The sequence below is a fragment of the Acinonyx jubatus genome, chromosome B3 (assembly GCF_027475565.1).
Source record: "Acinonyx jubatus isolate Ajub_Pintada_27869175 chromosome B3, VMU_Ajub_asm_v1.0, whole genome shotgun sequence".
In the NCBI taxonomy this organism is placed as follows: domain Eukaryota; kingdom Metazoa; phylum Chordata; class Mammalia; order Carnivora; family Felidae; genus Acinonyx; species Acinonyx jubatus.
In genome coordinates, this window is record NC_069386.1 from 61,840,392 (window position 1) to 61,860,413 (window position 20,022).

The 20,022-nt window shown below is 41.9% G+C and overlaps 1 protein-coding gene across 10 annotated transcripts in view; it reads right to left on the reverse strand.

Moving 5' to 3' along the window:
- The window catches only part of EIF2AK4 (eukaryotic translation initiation factor 2 alpha kinase 4), a 97,353-nt gene that overhangs the window by 65,395 nt on the left and 11,936 nt on the right, over window positions 1–20,022 (reverse strand). For 5 of the 10 annotated variants that reach the window (XR_008299233.1, XM_053224173.1, XM_053224172.1 and 2 more), the window contains 5 exons: window positions 16,741–16,843; window positions 10,404–10,556; window positions 7,398–7,475; window positions 6,086–6,234; window positions 2,856–2,971 (listed from right to left, as the gene is read on the reverse strand). Coding sequence is in view for 9 of the 10 variants with exons in the window: in XM_053224173.1 (XP_053080148.1) it covers window positions 2,856–2,971; window positions 6,086–6,234; window positions 7,398–7,475; window positions 10,404–10,556; window positions 16,741–16,843 (599 nt within the window). In the remaining variant the exon portion in view is untranslated. Of the gene's footprint in view, window positions 1–2,855; window positions 2,972–6,085; window positions 6,235–7,397; window positions 7,476–10,403; window positions 10,557–16,740; window positions 16,844–17,697; window positions 17,766–20,022 lie in introns of those variants that run through there. The other 5 variants (XM_053224175.1, XM_053224177.1, XM_053224178.1 and 2 more) reach the window with 3 other exon arrangements.

Consider the following 20,022-nt stretch of genomic DNA (forward strand, 5'->3'; position numbering starts at 1 on the left):
TAAAAAATATGACTTCATGGAATACATGCTCTTCTGTAACCAAATTTGTAATATGTAACAACAGACTCTGAACCCTTAAATATTAATTTTTATAAAAGGAAAATAAATGAGATTTAGTAGCAGATCAGTGTTTTCCTCTACTAGCCGTTATTCAGCATGTTACTTTTATAACCATTTCACTTCTGATGACTATGCCTACTAAGGCGATAGTTACTAATATGATGGAAGGAATCTGGAAATAGGAACACTCTATCAAGATAACTCCGTTGATGTAGATTAGTGTGCACAGTAAAAATAAGTTTTAATAATTTGGAAATTTTAAGACATCAATGATCTTCTTACTACAAAATTTGAATATGGTCAGCAAATACAAACTGGCCAATGGTTTTGAGGGAAGGAACAAGAAATGACGGTTTAAATTTGAAGTCAGAAAGACAGACACACTTATTTAGGGATCTGCATATGGTTGCCACTTGTGCCTGGAAAATTACCAGAAAAAATTGGAAATGGAGAAAAGCATCACCTATAATATCACCATTTTATTTCTCTTCCTGTTCCCTCTATTCTTTTTCTAATTTACCAAATCATAGCATACGTAACAGGGTTTCTCACCCTTGACACTATGGACATTTTGTACTAAAATGTTTTGTCACCAAAGGCTGTCTTGTGCACTGTAAGATGTTAAGCAGCACCCCTGGCCTCTACCCACTAGATGCCAATAGCATCCCTACCCTAGTCTTAACCATCAAAAATATGTCCAAACAGCACCAAATGTCCCCCAGGGGACAAAACTGCCCTCAGTTGAGAACTAATGATATACACTATTTTGTCTTTTTCTCGTAGTATATAAATATCTTTCCATGATGCTACACTGTCTTCTGATGAAAAAAAGTGTTTCAAAGAAATAATGGTAATTATTTTCTCCACTTAAAAAATGAAAAGTAACCTGGATGTACAAGACAAAGTGGTCTTAGCAAAAGTGAACTAGCTCCCCTAGACTTTTTACCTGAGAGGCAGTTTTTACCTCGTAGAAATGCTGGCAATTTAAGACATTTTAATTAAAATGATTGGTTATGCTAGTTATAAATAATTCCTGACATTCTTAGCCTGAGGGGAAAAAAAAAACCCTTGATGTTTGAGAATTTGTCAACCAAAGGAAGCAACCTGTGCAATGTGGGGCCTAAGCAGCACACGTTGGAAAACGCGTATTAAAATGTTTATAGGATGGAATGTGATGTTATTTACACAAAGCCTAATTAGATGTGTGCATTACACGGTACAATGTTTTGCAATATTTGTTTCCTAAACTGGAACCAGATCGGTATCTCATAATTGCTGCTTAGAGCTCGTGGTTTTTTGGATTATAATTTTGTCATCACCACTCTCCTCTTGTCACTTTTTTGTGATGGGGATAATAAGAGACAAAAGAACACACTGCCATGAGGCTGAAGGTAAATAGGTTACCAGCAGAATTCCGACTGAGACTCTATTATGTGTTAATGGTCATTTTTACAGACGGTGTCTAAAGCGCTTTATCCGTCAGCTGTCTGACTCTAACAGCTTTAAGTTGAAAAACAAATGCCAATGAGTTCATCTTTTATAAAAACATTTCGTAGAAAATCAGGACATATTTTAAAAATTAGACCTGTTGTGGAAAGCAAAATAATTTATTCAACGGTTTTATAAAAAAATGTTCCAATTGCAAATGTGTCTCCTAATGAGGGTATTAACTAAGGTAAATTGGTCTAATGAGTACCAATGAGACTGAGCTAAGGTAATAATAAGCAACTGGGTTAATTTGCCTTCCTGATTTCCCCAGATTATTGAAAGTAGTGTTTTATGTTGCCAGTTTGGGAACCTGAAATGCCTCTGAGTCAAGGACGTCTCAGGTCCAAGGTCGTGAACCTCACCAAATGGTTGCTTAGTGTGCATATGGCACAGTCAGCGTCCACACGGTGCTGTGTGGCTCAGGCTGCGTTCCGTCAGCCAGGGTTAAGTTTCCAGTTCATAGACTATTCGGATATCTGGTGTCTTCTCCCTCTATCTGCTGCCTGCTCCCTGGCAACTACCACGCTTATCTGCATCTCCTTAAAGGGAAAAAGACACCAAAAGAAAGTAAACTCCATTTAGAAAATTTGGCTGTTAGCTTTGGCAAAGAATATTTATGAGACTAAAAATTAAATTGTCAGATTCACTATATGCAAGTGATCCCTACACCAAGTAGTGGCTGTATCTGTATGGCTGATAAAAGATTTATATTTAGGGCAAAAAAGTAGATAATGAAAGTGTGATTTTAATATAAACAATTCAAATCATGAATTGCTGAACCAGCTTCACCCCAAATACCCATCAGTAGGCAAAACTGCTAAATAAAACATACAGAAAATGAAGTGCTTTTCCTGGTTAGATACAACATGCCAAGAGAAAAGTGCTATTTAGATGGATATCAACAAAAAAATCAGACTTGGGTTATGGAAGATTATAGGTATTAGAACTCATTTTGTTACACATATTTTATCAGCAATAGATGTGCAAGATACAAAATTCTACTGATTCATATTTCACCCGTTTTGGTTTCAAAAAGCTTGACTGATTATAAAAATGACAAATTTTAAATTATCTCTAATCTAACAATATTTCTAAGAGCTTAAGTTTTTTGTTTCCATGTTACAGAGGAGGAAACCTGAGTGCTTTCTCATTTTGGTCATTAGGTAATGGGAACGAGAATGACTTATGGTCTTAATAGATTTCCCCGGACCACACTGGTTTAGACCACAGACTCCAATCCACTCTGTTCTTTCATGGTTAACTTTTGTAGTTAGAATAACTGAAATGAAGTTAGCAAGTTTACTCACCAGTGCATTTCCCTTTGTAAACCATGAGCTGATCAGGACTACCCATAGAGAAATACAGGACTTCGCAAGAGCCAGGAGAATCTTCACTACTACATATAGAATACTGACGTTCTCGCCTTAAAAAATAAATGTGGACAATGATTTCTTTCAATTTAAGATTAACACAGGAAATCCTTGCGCCTCCATTTTCTCCTGTTTGCTAGCCCATTCAATGTCTAGCATCTATCTCTACTAGGAATTGAGGTGAAGTGCTAATGGGAATGTTGTTCAACTCCCACCCCCACTCCATTGAGGTCTTCTCCATATGAACTCTACAAACCCCTAACTCTGGATCTGTGCTGTCCCATATGGTAGCCACTAGCCACAAGTGGCTATTTAGATTTAATTAAAATGAAATTAAAAATTCAGTTCTTCAACTGCAATAGCCAAATTTTAGTACTCAATAGCCACAAGTGACTAGTGGCTACCATATGGGACAGCACTGACAGGGTACATTTCCATCATCACAGAAGTTCTACAGCAGTGATTTAGCTCAGTCCCACATTGCTCTCACATCTCTGCATTCCCATGCACCTGCACAACTGGAAGAAGCTGCAAATGGGGGGTTTGGAGCATTACAAATTCCTAGTTCCAGTTGGGTCCCCAACCATTGCATGCTCTCATTCATTGTCTCACTTGTCTTTGATAGATACGCTCAGCCAATCCCCTTTATGACTTCTCCAAAACGTTCAAAGCCCACTACCTCCTCCCTTCTTTCCCTTTCCCTGCTTTTTTTCTGAGCAAGGAGCAATAGCTGGGAAGCTAGATTATAATGCAAAAATAGTAATCGGGAAATATAAATAAAAATGAATAAACTGGTAGACGATGCAGTAAAGAGACCACGGAGAGACGGTCAGGATTGGACCCCTGTATGAAATGCTTTGATGGGGCACAAGGACAGATCTCTAGAAAGCAACCCTCTCATTCAAAGCAATGAGCATGATCTTGACTTAAACTTTCACCGAGAACATGAAGCAATGGGCAGTGAAGCCCACTCTATCATTCCACCGATAATGTTTCTTGGCATCTGCACTGTTCTTTCTTTTTCCCAGACTTTAAGGACCCTGTTCCTCAGTTCCATTCCCTAGAGTCTCTCTGAGATCTTGGTCCAGCAGCTAGTCCCTCTCTCCTATATGTTCAATCTGCCCCTCCATCTAGGCTCCTTCCCCTCAGACTATAGCTCTCTCCAAGGTCCACATTCCCCTTCCTCAACCTTGCTCCCACCTCCTCTTATTCTTCCCTTTCAAACTTCTACACTTGGCTGTCTGTGTCTTCTCTTTACTCCTCAGGCTACTGCAATGTCAATAAAACCGCCATCACTCTCCTACCCACTCTCAATCTGGTTTTTCCCCTTTGCTCTTTTATTTTGGTTGGTGGCACAGTCATCTATTCTGTCTTTAGTCAGAAACATGTGAGCCCCCCTGAGCCCCTAGATCTTTCATGTGTAGTTGATCCCCGAGTACCACCCTCTCGTCTCCAATTCTCCTGCCCTGTTCAGGTCACCACCAACGTTCTCCTGGATACATGATATACTCCTTTATTAACTAGTCTCTCCACCTCCAACCTACCTGTCTTCCCCTACCCCGAGCCCCTCCCACATTGTTGACAAGACCCATTAAGATTTGAGTCTCTCGGGGCGCCTGGGTGGCGCAGTCGGTTAAGCGTCCGACTTCAGCCAGGTCACGATCTCGCGGTCCGGGAGTTCGAGCCCCGCGTCAGGCTCTGGGCTGATGGCTCAGAGCCTAGAGCCTGTTTCCGATTCTGTGTCTCCCTCTCTCTCTGCCCCTCCCCCATTCATGCTCTGTCTCTCTCTGTCCCAAAAATAAATAAACGTTGAAAAACAAAATTAAAAAAAAAAAAAAAAAAGATTTGAGTCTCTCATATCACACGTGTCTACATACTCCAAACGCTAGGGAACGGCTGATACACTGTAGTTCTGTTTAAATTTCTACTTCTAAAGTTCTTTGTGCAACCAAGGGCACACTGAAATTTATGGAGAAAAATGTAAAAGCAAAGGTTTAAAATGATATGGTAGGCTTATTAACATAAATTATCTAGCAGCACCTCTACATTTGCTCAGCTCCCTCCAACAGATGGTGCTAACAGACATTTTAGACCATGTCATCTTTTAAGTTGCTTACAGTATGTAAATGGTTGGTTTAAAGGTGTTTTACTGACTGTTAAGTACAAATACAATGAGAATGTTAAGAGTGTTAGTAAGACAAGATGTATCATGAGGATTGAAAGAAAAATAGAATTTTAAAAGTGAAAAGTATCAAGAAAACAATAAATGTGGTACAAACAGAATAGGCTGTATAACAGCAATAACAATTCTGAAAGATAAAAATCACACAAAGTTCGAAGGGATAAAAAGGCAAAATCCAGTGTCATTGATGTTTCCTGTTTTCACCCAAAAGATGTATATATATTGAGTGCTCGTATTGTCTATGTTGGACTCGTCCAGAATTGAGTTTTAGAACAACCTTTAGGAACTGAATTCATTCATAAGTAAAACAGCTTCTGAACTCCATCAGAAATAGCCATCCCAATGCAAACAAATGGAATTTAGGAGCAGTAACACTGGTCTCATAGAGGAGGATCTATTCTAGATTATGGAATGTTCACAGGGGGTTGCAGTATCATTAGGAACTTCACCCATGTTACCAATTTTTCCAAGTAGCTGTGGCAGTATGTAAAAATAACAGGTATTTTAAACAAAACTGCCAAATGTTATTAACTACGTCTTATAAAAGAGTTAGAGATAAATCAATTTTAGAAGACTAAATTAGGTGTCTGGACCTTGACACCTGAAAAAAGAAGGAAAGAGGATTTAAAAAAAAAAAAAAAAAAAAAAAAGAGCCAAGTAGCAAAGGGGTGCCTGGATGGCTCAGTCGGTAAGCATCCGACTCTTGGTTTCAGCTCAGGTCTTGAGCTCACGTTCCCTGAGTGTGAGCCCCACATTGGGCTCTGCACCGATAGCACGGAGCCTGCTTGGGATTCTGTCCCACTTACTCTCTCTCTCAAAATAAATTGAAAAAAAAAAAACCTAAAAAAAAATATATATATATATATTTATAGGCTTTGAAAGAGTTACTGAAACTGTGATCTGAAAATTCCGTCACATGGCACTCCAAGTTATCTTATTTCTTCTACAACTTTCTCCTTCCAGATCAGAAATCGTAAGGACTTACTTAGACCTTCCAGAGGAGTTGGTCCGATGTTTGCCATTTCCTACGAAGTCGGGAAGGCCTCCATGTAGACTGGCAGCTGTTCCATGTCCTCCTAGGTCTTTCCTAGAATTTTGATCTTGGTTTGATAAGTTAGCAATTTCTAAACGCTCCTAGAAAACAGAAAAGTAAAACCTACTTTAGATACAAGTCATAAATAAGAGAAATCACGGTACATAATCATTAATTCAGCAGAGAGTGAAAATTTTATTTAAGCTGAATGCTTTCCAGTGGAATAAAATTGAACTTAACTTTTAAAAATTTAACATCCAGATATATACTGATTCAAGAACTGAAGGCCAGGGTTAACAGTTTCAAGAGAATGTGAATTTTATAAATGAAAATGCTTAACATCTCAGAAGATGCATGAAAATTTAGGCAGAAAAGCAAGAGGGGGTAAAGAGAAGAAGACAGTCAAAGAGAATGCTGGTGGGCAGGTGGATCAGAGCAAGAGAGAGCTGGAGGAAACAGTCCCATCATCTTACATTCATGTACGGCTCTGTATTTTCACAGACGACACTTATCTGTGGGAATAACTACATGAGAAGGAAGGGAGGCATCATCAGTCCCATTTTAAGTGATGAGGAAAATGAGTCACATTTAGTGTCACCTGTCAAGGTCACAGGGCCAGCAGTAAAAATGCCAAAGCTTTAAGCCAGGTGCTGCTTACTCGTACATCAGTGCCTCCTCTCAACACCCCCCATAGTTGCCCTTAGGTTAAATGCCATAATTCTACAAAGCGGAACAAGTAAAACTTTCTCTGGATTTCTCCAAATGTGTGTAACTGGTTTTTTGACCAAGTTGCAGTCAGGAAAAATATAGAAAAAAAGGCTTTTTCCTCTTCTACCAGTGCTTTTTAAACCTGCCCTGGGGGATCCTTCTTTTCCATCACTGAATGAAATCTCCAGCAGAACAATATGACTTCCATTCGGTGTATTTTCCAAGTACTTATTAACAATTTAAAAAAAAGAAACAGAATTCCAGTCTGGGCTAATATCAAAGTTTCGATCTCTGCTCTCCCTGGACTCATCTGATAAAGTACCGTGATTCCATCAGACTGTGTAATCTACAGATAACACACAACTCTAAGTTTTGCTTCCTCTTTCGGGGAATCTAAAATACGCAATGAATACCACTTGGGGGATTTTTTTTTAGTGCTTCATTTTCAGCTTTACTACTATTACTAACATTGGAGAGGAAAACATCATCAAGGGAAATAACATTTTATGTTTAGCAAAGTGCAAAATATTTTAGTATGGTACAACTGATACAGTACCTGCTTAGCCATTTCTTTCCTTTTTCTCTCTTTTCTCTCTTCCTCCCTCCTCTGAATCTCATGAAGGATTTCACGTTGCTGAAATAAAACATACTGCCATCAAATGCCAATCTCTGAAACCCAGACAATATATAAATACTACAACCACAAAAAAACCTTTTACATTTCTGTAATTCAAGCCCTCCTTTCCTAAAGGGCCTGAATATACAGAACCTGACAGCAAAACATAGTTAGGCCGGTTGTAGCAGGTCCTCTGCAGTGGTTGTTCCCATTTAGTAAGGTTTCAAGACTAGGGGGAGGGGCAGTGACTCCCCACTCTTCATGTTTCCATGTAGAAAGACTTTCACTACAGCATCGCCCTTGGCCTCGCACTTCTCCCCCACCTTGACCTATTCCCTCCTCTTTGAAGTCTGCCTGTCTATGAGAACACACATTTGTGTCTGTCTGCCCTCGGCCACAGGGGCGTAGGGCCAACGTGGTGGAGGTGGGCTGAGCACCTTGAGGGCCTTGACCAGGAATGGCAACGACCCGGGCACCACCCCCACATGCTATAGACCTTAAGCTGCATTCTCTAGTTTGCTCAGTATTCAAAGCAGTATTTGGATCTCCATCCATTTAACTCCTGTATTTGTTGTTCAAGTGGATCTGAATTAAGGTTGAGAAAAATAGTGCGTTTTTGAGTCCCCTAAATTCCAAGTGTAGTGAGTTCAAGCCCCACGTGGGGCTTGCTGCTGTCAGCATAGAGCTCTCTTCAGATCCTCTGTCCTCCTCACTTTCTGCCCCTCCCCTGCTTGTGCTCTTTTCTCAGAAATAAACATTAAAAAGATTCTCTCTCTCTCCCTCTGCCTATCTCCCCTACTCATGCGTTCCCTCTTTCTAAAATAAAAAAAAACAGAAGTAACAAATGAATAGGGCCCACAAAGAGACAGGTGTTAACTTATAAGCACAGGATGAACAAAATGAAGGGGGAAAAAAAAACCCAAAACCAGCAGTAAGAACCTAAGAAAAGCAGAATAACAAACCCTGGGGGTGCCTGGGTGGCTCAGTCGGTTAAGCATGTGACTTCAGCTCAGGTCATGATCTCGCAGTTCATGGGTTCGAGCCCCGCGTTGGGCTCTGAGCTGTTAGCTCAGAGCCCGGAGCCTACTTTGGATTCTGGGTCTCCCTCTCTCTCTGCCCCTCCCCCACTCATACTCCGCCTCTCTCTCCCCAAAATAAACAAACATTAAAAAAAAAAAGAAATAGTTACATAGTAACATCTACAGGAAGAAAACTAGAAAGCCTCACCAAGAGATAAAAATAAATGAAGAAGAATATTCCTGGATAGGAAGTCTGAATATTGTCAAGACGTCAATTCTTCCTAAATGAATATATAAGTCTAGTGCAGAGAGTTTGTTTTGATTTTGAGAGAACAATCCTGCAGTTCACCTGTAAGGATAAGTGGGTAAGAATGGCTGAGGAAGAAAGAAAAGCATAAATAATGGAAAATGAAGAGAGGGGGATGTGCCTTTTCAGATATTAAATTATTATAAAAGATACAGTAATTCAGAGTCTGGTAAGGAGTCCATGAAAAAAAACTGAACAAAATAGATAATTCAAAAATAGAACTTAGTATACAGAAAGAGTTAAAGTACACTTTAAAGGAAATAATACAAATCAACTAAGAAAAAAAATGGAGAAAAAAAACTTAGGATGCTCATTTTTATAACCCACACCAAAATGGGTTCTAGGTAAGTTGATTAAAAGACTAAATAGAAAAAACAAAAAAACAAAAAACGCTAAGTTAAAAATCAAGGAGGAAACTTAAATACGTATTATTTTCTTTGGTGAAAGGATTTTTATTTTATTTTATTTTTAACATTTATTTATCTTTGAGACAGAGAGAGACAGAGCATGAACGGGGGAGGGTCAGAGAGAGGGAGACACAGAATCTGAAACAGGCTCCAGGCTCCGAGCTGTCAGCACAGAGCCCGACGCGGGGCTCGAACTCACGGACCGCGAGATCATGACATGAGACGAAGTCGGACGCTCAACTGAGCCACCCAGGAGCCCCGGTGAAAGGATTTTAAAAATAACACAGGAGTGCACACACTTGTGCAAACAGATTAAAGAAAAAAATACAAATGGTTAGTGAACATAAAAAAAAAAATTCAATCTCCGGCTTTGGTACTCATTTGGGTAGGGGATACTTGTTCCACAGAAGGAAGAAGAAAATTCAGTAAAACTCAGTAAATTCCGGGGCACCTGGGTGGCTCAGTCAGTTAAGTGTCTGACTTCGGCTCAGGTCATGATCTCACAGCTTGTGGGTTCAAGCCCCGTGTCGGGCTCTGTGCTGACAGCTCAGAGCCTGGAGCCTACTTCGGATTCTCTGTCTCCCTCTCATTCTCTGTCCCTCCCCCACTCACACTCTGTCTCTCTCTCAAAAAAAATAAATAAACATAAAAAAAAAAAAACAACTCAGTAAATTCCTAGGGCGCCTGAGTGGCTCAATCGGTTAAGCATCAACTTCAGCTCAGGTCATGATCTCCAGGTTTGTGAGTTCAAGCCCCTCCAATGGGCTCCACACTGGTGGTGCAACACCTGCTTGGGATTCTCTCTCTCTCAAAATAAATAAATAACTTAAAAAACAAAAACAAAAACAAAAAACCCTCAGTGAATTTGTGCGCAGGTTAACAAGTTCAGAAAGACCATAAATAAAAGAAGTTTGGTTAAACAAGTTTGGTTAAACAAACCTTCTTCTCTTCTAAGATCTGGACTAGACTGAGGGTTCTAGGAGCAGCATTAATATATTGGGAGGAAATGCATACATATATATATATACGGAGAAAACCACTCATAATATTTCTCAGTTACTCTTTGGGCCTCTTCTCATTCGAATCTAAAGTTCTTGAATCAAATGCTGAGCAAAACTTAAATAAAGATAAGTGTGTAGGCAGAGACAGAGAAAGAACCCAGAGGAGCTCGCGGTGTTCTGGGCTCGGCCGCCGGTAGGGACAAGGGTCTCACCTCCTGCTCCACTTTCTGCTTGGCCTCCAACAGCCTCCGCTGTTCCTCCTGAGCCCGTCTTTCCAGCATTTCTTCATGGAAAGACTTGGGAGGGGGCTTGTTATGTTCGCTGAGAAAGGACTGCACGTGGTCGGCCAGTTCAAATATCATCACCTAAACATGCAGATGAAAATCAACCACAAATGGTAAAATGACCGGAAGACAGGGCCCAAAGGAGACTACAGAAAGTCAGGCAGGCTATCAGAGGCCCGCTTACAATGGTGACACTCACTTTGCCATGCCACGTTCTGAATTAGGTATATACGATGCAATCATGGCAGGAGAGAGCTTTTTTGGGGCTCACCAGACAAAAAACTTCACTTTTCTTTTACAGCCCTTTTTTACTTTATTGGCATTTTCTGTATAATAAATCTGACAAAAATATTTTTCTGTACAAACAAATCTGATAAAAGTATTTGTTAACACTGCACAAAAATAAAGTACCTTCCCAACTAGAAAACCTGTCTAGATAACGATAGCTGAAAAATCATCGCCAGCTTAAAAGCCTTCATCTGTCCATACAGTGTACTGAAAACATTCTTTGGGGTACAGAGGCAAATACTTCGAGGCCTCACTCTCTCCCTGCTAGTAACAGGTCAGTAGGAGGCTGATCCATACTAAGAAAGAATTTCATTCCCACTTAGGGCAGCACTCGTGGATAGGACCAGAAGGAAAAATGCCCCCCTCTCAGACATTCTTTATGTGAGCATAGGAGCCACTTTCCCGCACCTCTAGGAGTCATAAATCACATCTAAGGTTGGTAAGCTCATAGCACAAGGGTCTCTGGGACACCAAAGTGACCACTCCAACCCCCACCCCAACCAGGTCAAGAATGCCAAGCTCCTTCTGCAGATGAGGACCGCCACTGAGAATTTTCTTTTTCCTCAATTACAATAAGGCAGTTTAAAAATTCTTTTTTTTAACGTTTATTTATTTTTGAGACAGAGACAAGGCATGAATGGGGGAGGGTCAGAGAGAGAGGGAGACACAGAATCCGAAACAGGCTCCAGGCTCTGAGCGGTCAGCACAGAGCCCGACGCGGGGCTCAAACTCACGGACCGCGAGATCATGACGTGAGCTGAAGTCGGAAGCTTAACCGACTGAGCCACCCAGGCGTCCCTAAAAATTCTTACTTCTAAAGGGACTTGAGAGGGTGGTAATTAGTAATAAAAGTCATTGTACACAAGAATACAGTCAGTTCATTTGGTGGTCACTTACCTTCCTCTTGAGGAGCAAATACAAAGACACCACAGCTCTGGTTGGAGGAAGTTAATGTATTTTCTTTTTTTTTTTTTTTAGTATTTATTTATTTTTGAGAGAAAGAGATAGAGTGCAAGTGGGGGAGGGGCAGTGAGAAAGGAAGACACAGAATCTGAAGCAGCCTCCATGCTCTCAGCTGTCAGCACAGAGCCTGAGGAGGGGCTCGAACCCACAGACTGTGAGATCATGACCTGAGCTGAAGTCAGACACTTTACCGACTGAGCCACCCAGATACCCCAATGTATTTTCTGATTATAGCAGAAGCTGTAGCATTCACTGGATATGCTTCACTTTATAGTTAAGTCTAGAGTCTAAGTAGGATGTAAATTCTTCAAAGACAAGCTCTTTTAAGAAAAGTTGGGGAAAGTAGGCAGTTTCTGTGATGTCAATGAGAAACCAATTCCACACCAGAAAGGAGGGAAGAGTCAAGCGGTGTAGGGGTTTTCTTTTGCCAATCGATTTAATTTAGTAGCATTTTCTGTACAAACACATCAGATACGATATATAGGACTAGATGAAAATAACTGCTTTCCACAGGGACTCCTGTCCCTGTCTCCCTCTGTACCTATATGGCTGATTGTCTTGCTTCTCTCAGCACTCTGCTCAAATGTGACGTCATCAGAAGCTTCTCCTTATTTATACCAGCCACCCCACCATCACCTCACAACACCTATCTGTATTAGCCAGGGTGCTCCAGAGAAATAGAACCAATAGGATAAGGTAGGGGTGTGTGTGTGTGTGCATGTACAGAGAGAGGGACTGATTTTAAGGAATTGACTCATGCAATTACAGAGGCTGGAAAGTTGAAAATCTGTGGGGTAGACCAGCAGGCTGGAGACCCAGCAAAGAGCTGCTGTGGCAGTTGTGGTCTGACAGCCCTCTGGCAACCCCCTCCACTTCCAGGGAGGCCAGTCTTTTTCTGTCAAAGCCCTCAAGGTACTGGATGAGGCCCACACATTATGGAGGGTGATCTGCTTAACTCAAACTCTACTAATTTAAATGTTAACCTCATCTAAAAACATACCTTCAAAGAAACACCTAGAACAACGTTTGTCCAAATATCTGGGTACCATAGTCTAGCCAAGTTGACCAAATTAATGGTAACATCTATTACAACACAACTGAAATAAAAAATATGACAACACTGGAGCACCTGAGTGGCTCAGTCAGTTAAGCATCCGACTCTTGATTTCAGCTCACTTCATGATCTCATGGCTCCTGAGAACGAGCCCTGTGTCAGGCTCTGTGCTCATTCCTGTTTGGAATTCGCTCTCCCTCTCCCCTGCTTGTGTGCATTAGAACATTCTCTTTCTTAAAATAAATACATAAACTTTTTTTTTTTTTTTTAAACAACAACATCAAATGCTGGCAAGGATGTGGAGAAACGGGATCACTCACACATTGGTGGTGGGATGTAAAGTGCTAGAGCCAATCTGGAAAAGTTTGGCAGGTGTTTACAAAATTGAACATGCCACTAACATATACCCACAAATGCATTCCTGGGCATTTATTCTAGAGAAATAAAAATTTATATTTACATAAAAACATAAATTTTTTAATGAGGGGCATCTGGGTACCTCAGTCGGGTAAGCATCCAACTTCGGCTCAGGTCATGATCTCACAGTTTGTGAGTTCAGGCCCCGCCCCCGCCACTGGGCTGTCTGCTGTCAACACAGAGCCCACTTCGGATCCTCTGTCCCCCTCTCTCTGTGCTCTCCAGCTCATGTGTGCTATCTCCCAAAAATAAGTAAACTTAAGGGGCGCCTGGGTGGCTCAGTCGGTTGAGCGTCCGACTTCGGCTCAGGTCATGATCTCACGGTTTGTGGGTTCGAGCCCTACGTGGGGCTCTGGGCTGACAGCTCGAAGCCTAGAGCCTGCTTTGGATGCTGTGTCTCCTTCTCTCTCTGCCCCTCCCCCACTCATGCTGTCTCTCTCTCTCTCTGCCTCTCAAAAATAAAGAAACGTAATAAAAAAAATTTTTTTAATAAAAAAATAAAATAAATAAATAAACATAAAAAAAAAAGCCCTATAGGGGCATCTGGGTGGCTCAGTCGGTTAAGCATCTGACTTCAGCTCAGGTCATGATCTCACAGTTTGTGGGTTCAAGCCCCGTGCTGTGCTGAGAGCTGGAAGTCTGGAGCTTGCTTCAGATTCTGTGTCTCCCTCTCTCCGCCCCTCCCCTGCTTGTGCACACACGCTCTCTCTCTCAAAAATAAATGTTAAAAAAAAATCCTACATATGAATCACTCAATAGCTTCATTTTTGAATAGCCAAAAACTAGAAACAACTCAAATGTCTTTCACTTGGTGGATGGCTAAATCAACAGTGGTATATCTATACCATGGAATACTACTTAGTAATAAGAAATAATAACTACTGATACATGCAACAATCTGGATATGCTAGAGAATTATGCTCAGGGAAAAGAAAGCCAAGGGGCACCTGGGTGGCTCAGTGGATTAAGCAACCACTCTTGGTTTCAGCTCAGGTCACGATCTTATGGTTCATGGGACTGAGGCCCGGTTCGGGCTCTGCGCGGACATCATGGGAGACTGCTTGGGATTGCCTCTCTCTCTGCTCCTCCCAACTCCCAGTCTCTCTCTCAAAAATAAATAAACTTTAAAAAAAAAAAAAAAGGAAAGAAAGTCAGTATCGAAGAATACATACTGTATGATTCCACTTACGTAACATCCCTGAAACTGAGTAAAGGGTACATGAGATCTTAGTATTATTTCTTAAAACTCCATGTGAATCTATAATTATCTCAAAGTAAAAACTGTAATTTAAGAGAAAGCCCAAGAAAGGGCATCAGAAGCAAAAATAAACAAGTGGGACTATATCAAATTCTAAAACTTTTGCACAGCAAAGGAAACCATCAACAAAATGAAAAGGCAACTTATGGAATAAGAGGAAATATTTGTACATCACCTATCTGATAGAGCTAATAGTCAAAATATATAAGCAACTCATACAACAGCAACAAAATCCCAAATAATCCAGTTAGAAAATGGGCAGAGGATCTGAAGAGACATTTTTCCAAAGAAGACATCCAGAAGGCCACCAGGTACATGAAAAGGTGCTCAACATCACCAATCATCAGGGAAATGCAAGTCAAAAGGACAATGAGCTATCGCTTCACACCTGTTAGAATGGCTGTCATCAAAAAGATCAGAGATAACAAGTGATGTGGAGCAAAGGGAATCCTTGCGCACTGTTGATGGGAATGAGACTGGTTCAGCCGCTGTGGAAAACAGTGAGATCGCTTTCTCAAAAAATAAAAACAGACTACCATATGATCCAACGACCCCACTTCTGGGTACCAAAGGAAATGAAAATAGGATCTTGAAGAGATATCTGCACTCCCATGTTATTGCTGCATTATTCACAAAAGCCGAGTCATGAGAACAACCTCCGTGTCTGTCAATGGATGAATAAGGATGTGGTACACATATACACACACAGGAACACTTTGTGGCCACGAGAAAGGACATCCTGTTGTTGGAAACAGGGATGGACCCTGAGGGCATTATGCTAAGTAAAATAAGTCAGACTGAGAAAGGCAAATACTGGATGATCTCACTTATATGTGGAATCCAAAAAAGCCCAACTCCTAAAAACAGAGACTGGGGGTGGGAGAAGGGAAGCGATGTTGGTCAAAGGGTACAAACTTCTGGTTATACAATGAATAAGTTCTGGGGATCCAGTGTACAGCTCAGTGAATACAATTAATAATACTGTCTTGTAAAAAATAAAGCAAAGATATTTTCAAAAAAATATCACACATTACGGATCCAAGAAGCCAGAGGATTCTATAGTCGAATTTTCAATATAATTCCGCGTTATTTTTCAGTTAGACATCAGACTATTTAGAGAAAACTTTGGAATAATTCCTAGGGACTAGCTTTTTATCCAGGCTGTTCTACAATCACCTCTGTAGCTCAACAATCACTGAACATCTTGGAAACAGTACCAGGCAGGGGGAGAGGGGTGAGCGGGTCATGCTGTGACTTGCTGTGTTATAGAACATAACTGGAAAACAGTCTAGTCACTTTACCACAAGTCCAAAAGAGACACAGAGGCCTGGGGTAAGTCCTTCCTTAACTCTTCTCAGTTTTTACAGGATGGGATACTTAAGCATGAGCTGCCTAGGCTCATGTGAATATGAGTGATTTTACACAAAAGCGAGGAAAAGACAGATGATACTTGAAGGGAACTGGTCTGGGCTAAGAAACCCAGAGTAAGTCACCTAGTCTAGCCCTCCAGAGAGATCTACCACCCAAGGGGAAGCTCCTGCATATCTTCATGTGCGGAGGATTGAAAGAGAATTAGTAACTAAATGAAAATGCTAAGATACAAAAGGGACGTTGAAGGAGTAGAGCATGTCGCTAATCACCGAGAAGGAAAACAATGAACTCTTCCGATATGAAACACGGGCAGGTGGCAAGGCTTGGTCAGAAATTACTTGTCTGGGGGCATCTGAGTGGCTCAATCGGTTGAGTGTCCGACTGCAGCTCAGGTCACGATCTCATGATTTGTGAGTCGGAGCCCCGCATCGGCTGGCTACTATCAGCCTGTCACTGCAGAGCCTGCTCCGAATTCTCTGTCCCCCTCTCTCTGCCCCTACCCTGCTTGCACTCTCCCCAAAATATATACAAAAGAAGAAAGAAAAGAAAAGAAATTGTCTGCAAACATTTTCCAATGTAAAGGTTCAAGTCAGTATCAAGTTATGATGCCAGGTCCAAAGCGTGCACACAGTAGGGCCAGGGTCACATGGACTCTTTTCAGAATTTTGAAGCATCAATATACCATTGATACACACTCTATGAATTACCATTAATAAAAACCATAAATTAAAAAAAATACACATAACAATGTTCCTCTTTGTACCTATCAACAAGAAACAAAACATTCTTGTCAAAATTGGGTTTGAGGTGCAATGCAACAGCCTCTAAGCCAAAGAAAAGGCAGGAAGGTGAACACTAGTGAACGGGATGAGATTTCTACTGTCCTCTTACAACTCCAGTTAAACATATCTTACCTCTCCACAATGTTTTTTGGCCACTTTCTCTAGGTGGGATTTTAATAAATGAACACTCTCATTTGACAGACCTTTGGCATTCTGTAACTCGATTTCGGGGACTCTGGAAAAGAAAAAGACAAAAAGGAGTTACGCCAAAAAAGTATGGCCTCTTTGCGTTAATATTTGCTAAGTGCAACCTTGAGGCCCAGGGATTTCCTACAGGCCTCTATACCGTCAGCAGCATTTCCCTTCATCTCAAAGGATTTCAACGGCATCCCAGCAACTCTGCTGACACAGTGCTTGACATGGGGTCACCTGTGCCCCCTGGGGGAGAAGCCCCCAACAATTCTGACTTGCCCCCAACAATTACCCAGCTCTCACAGTTCACCCGCAAGAGTCCAAGTGCTCTGGGCTCATTCGTTTGCTCCAGCATAAAACAGGCCAAGCACAACCAGGCAAGATGAAGCCTCGGTTGGGGCACCTGGCTGGCTCAGTCAGTGGAGCACGTGACTCTTGACCTCGAGGTTGTGAGTTCGAGCCCCACGTTGGGTGCAGAGATTACGTAAAAATAAAATCTTTAAAAAAAAAAACCCAAAAAGCAGACGAGGACTCAGCGATCCATCCAGCATCCCCACTACATGCATGTTGTGTCACTCCTTGTGATTGCCACCAAGGTGGAAATGCCCACTCACCCACTCACATCTGAATCTACCTGTGTGTGCTCTGCAAGGATGCCCAGCACGCTCGTCTCCCTGCAGAGCACAAGCGAGACTCAACACTTTCCTGTGCGAGGTACGCAGCTGCCACTCCTCAGCTTCCCCTTGATTCCCCATCAATAGATATCCAATAACAGTTCACTGACATCAAACCGACTTTATCTGATTTCGCTGAAGAGAAGCTGGCTCTACTTCCAACCAATTATTTCTGAGTAACTGATGGGATTTTAGTTTAGCAAAGCCTTTACTATTTTACTACCTCTGCGTTCTCTCACTGCCCTGGTGTGGTAGGTTGCTACATCATTACCTCCTTGGATAGATGGAAACCTGAGAGAAAGGAGTTCATACATATGAGAACAAGAAAGGAAAGGCCATACATACAGTCCTGAGTATGGTCCATCTAACCCACAACTCTCTCACATCAAAGACTATCTGCATCCAAGACTATCCTGCAGAAAAACAAAGTTTTCCCGTACCATATCATCTCCAACAATAAGAATGCTCCCCCAAGTCAAGCCTTACATAACTTTTTTAATTCAGCAGTCATTATATAGCAATCAATGTTAATAGAATGATGAAAAAACCCATCTATAATAATTAAACTTTAAAAATCCGCCCCCCCAATTTTTTTTCAGCTTTCTATGTCCTTGGCACATAATTTATAATTTTATATAGCTGAGATTATAATGTCTACTTTATGGCTCTTTTATAATCATTTCCGTGTTTTTTTTTTTCTTTTTTAGAAATCATCCCAGGGCTCCTGGGTGACTGCAATGGTTGTCTTTTTTTTTTTTTTTTTTTCCAATGTTTTGAGAGAGAGAGCACAAGCAGGGAAGGGGCAGAGATGGGGGGGGGGGCGGGGGGGAGTAGAGCAGAGAGAAAGGGGACAGAGGATCTAAAGCAGGCACTGCACTGACAGCAGTGAGCCCTACACGGGGCTCAAACTCACAAACCGTGAGTTCATGACCTGAGCCAAAGTCAGACACTCAACTGACTGGAGCCATCCAGGCACTCTGAGTATCTGACTATTGATTTTGGCTCAGGTCATAATCTCACAGTCATGAGATCAAGCCCCCCCCAGTCGGACTCCATGCTGGGCATGGAACCTACTTGAGATTGTCTCCCTCTACCCTTCCCTTGCTGGCACACAGGAACACACACACTCTCTCTCTCTCTCTCTCAAAATAAAATCAATCAATAAATCATCCCAAAATATTTTTATCAATTAAACACATCAAGATTTGCCAGAATGGTCCCCTAGTGCAGTGGTTCTCAATCAGGGGTGACTGTGTCCCCAGGGAATACATGCCAATGTCCAAAGGCAGACAAACCCTGCATTCCTTGCCTACATACCTATCTCATTCAGCATATCCTGTGTTATATCCTTTATAGTCAGCTGGTAATTAGTTGAAAGCAAAGCCTTCCTGAGTTCTACAAGCTGTTCTAACAAATTTCCAAACCTAAGGACAGGTTTGAAGGCCATATTTACGGCTGGTTGACTGGAAATGCGGTACGTGCAACCGGGGTTTGAAGTTTTGTGGAACTGAGCCCTTAACTCGTGAGGTCTGCAATAACCACAGCTAGTCTGTGGGGCACCTGGGTGGCTCAGCTGGTTAAGCATGTGACTTCAGCTCAGGTGATGATCTCACGGACCAGAAGCCCAGCTTTGGGTGACTTCGTGCCCCCCAGTTCAGGAGAGCACGAGCTCCACTTCTGGTGAGCGCAAGCCCCACATCGGGTGAGCCCTGCTTCTCTCTCTCTGCCCCTTGTGGGATTCTCTCTCTTTCTCTCCCTCTCTCTGCTCCCCCACCCCCCACTCACTTGCACCCTCCGTCTCTGTCTCAAACAACGACAACAACAAAACATGGCTAGTTCATATCAAAACCGAACCCAGCTGTCAGAAAAGACACCACCTATTTGGTGTCAGGCAAAATAAAACCTAGAGAGACACTGCCTTGTTTTTCTTTCATAAATGTAATTACCCTTTTACTAACTCATTAATTAACTTTCTAAATACCTACTATACCTACTCTAGGCGCAGTGTTAGAGGCAAAAGAGGGTTACTAGATTCAAGCAGCTCATCTTGACCTCTCTGAATTTTCTGGATAACAAATTTCCATAAATTTACCACCCACTCTGTGAGGCACTGCATCCTTTTTATTTGTCACTTTTCTCCACTGGTTCCTGCATAAGAAGCTCAAACCACAAATATCATCCAAGCCAATCTACCTCTCCGTGTGTAATGTCTCAGGAAAGATTACACGAAATATACATATACTTCAAAAAGACAATACGTGGGGTGCCTGGGTGGCTCAGCCAGTTGAGCACCCGACTCTTGATTTCCGCTCAGGTCACAATCCGAGGGTCGTGGGATCGAGTCCTGCATTGGGCTCTGTGCTGGTAGCATGGAGGCGGCTTGGGATTCTCTCTCCCTCCCTCGGCCCCTACCCCAGTTGCTCACATGCAATACTTGACCACTGATTGCCAACGCTCTTGCTCTACCAGTGGTTCTCACCCAGAGGCAGTACGCTTTCAGGGGGAGTTTGAAAACGGTGGGGTCTTGTGGTTGTCTCACAGACTGAAG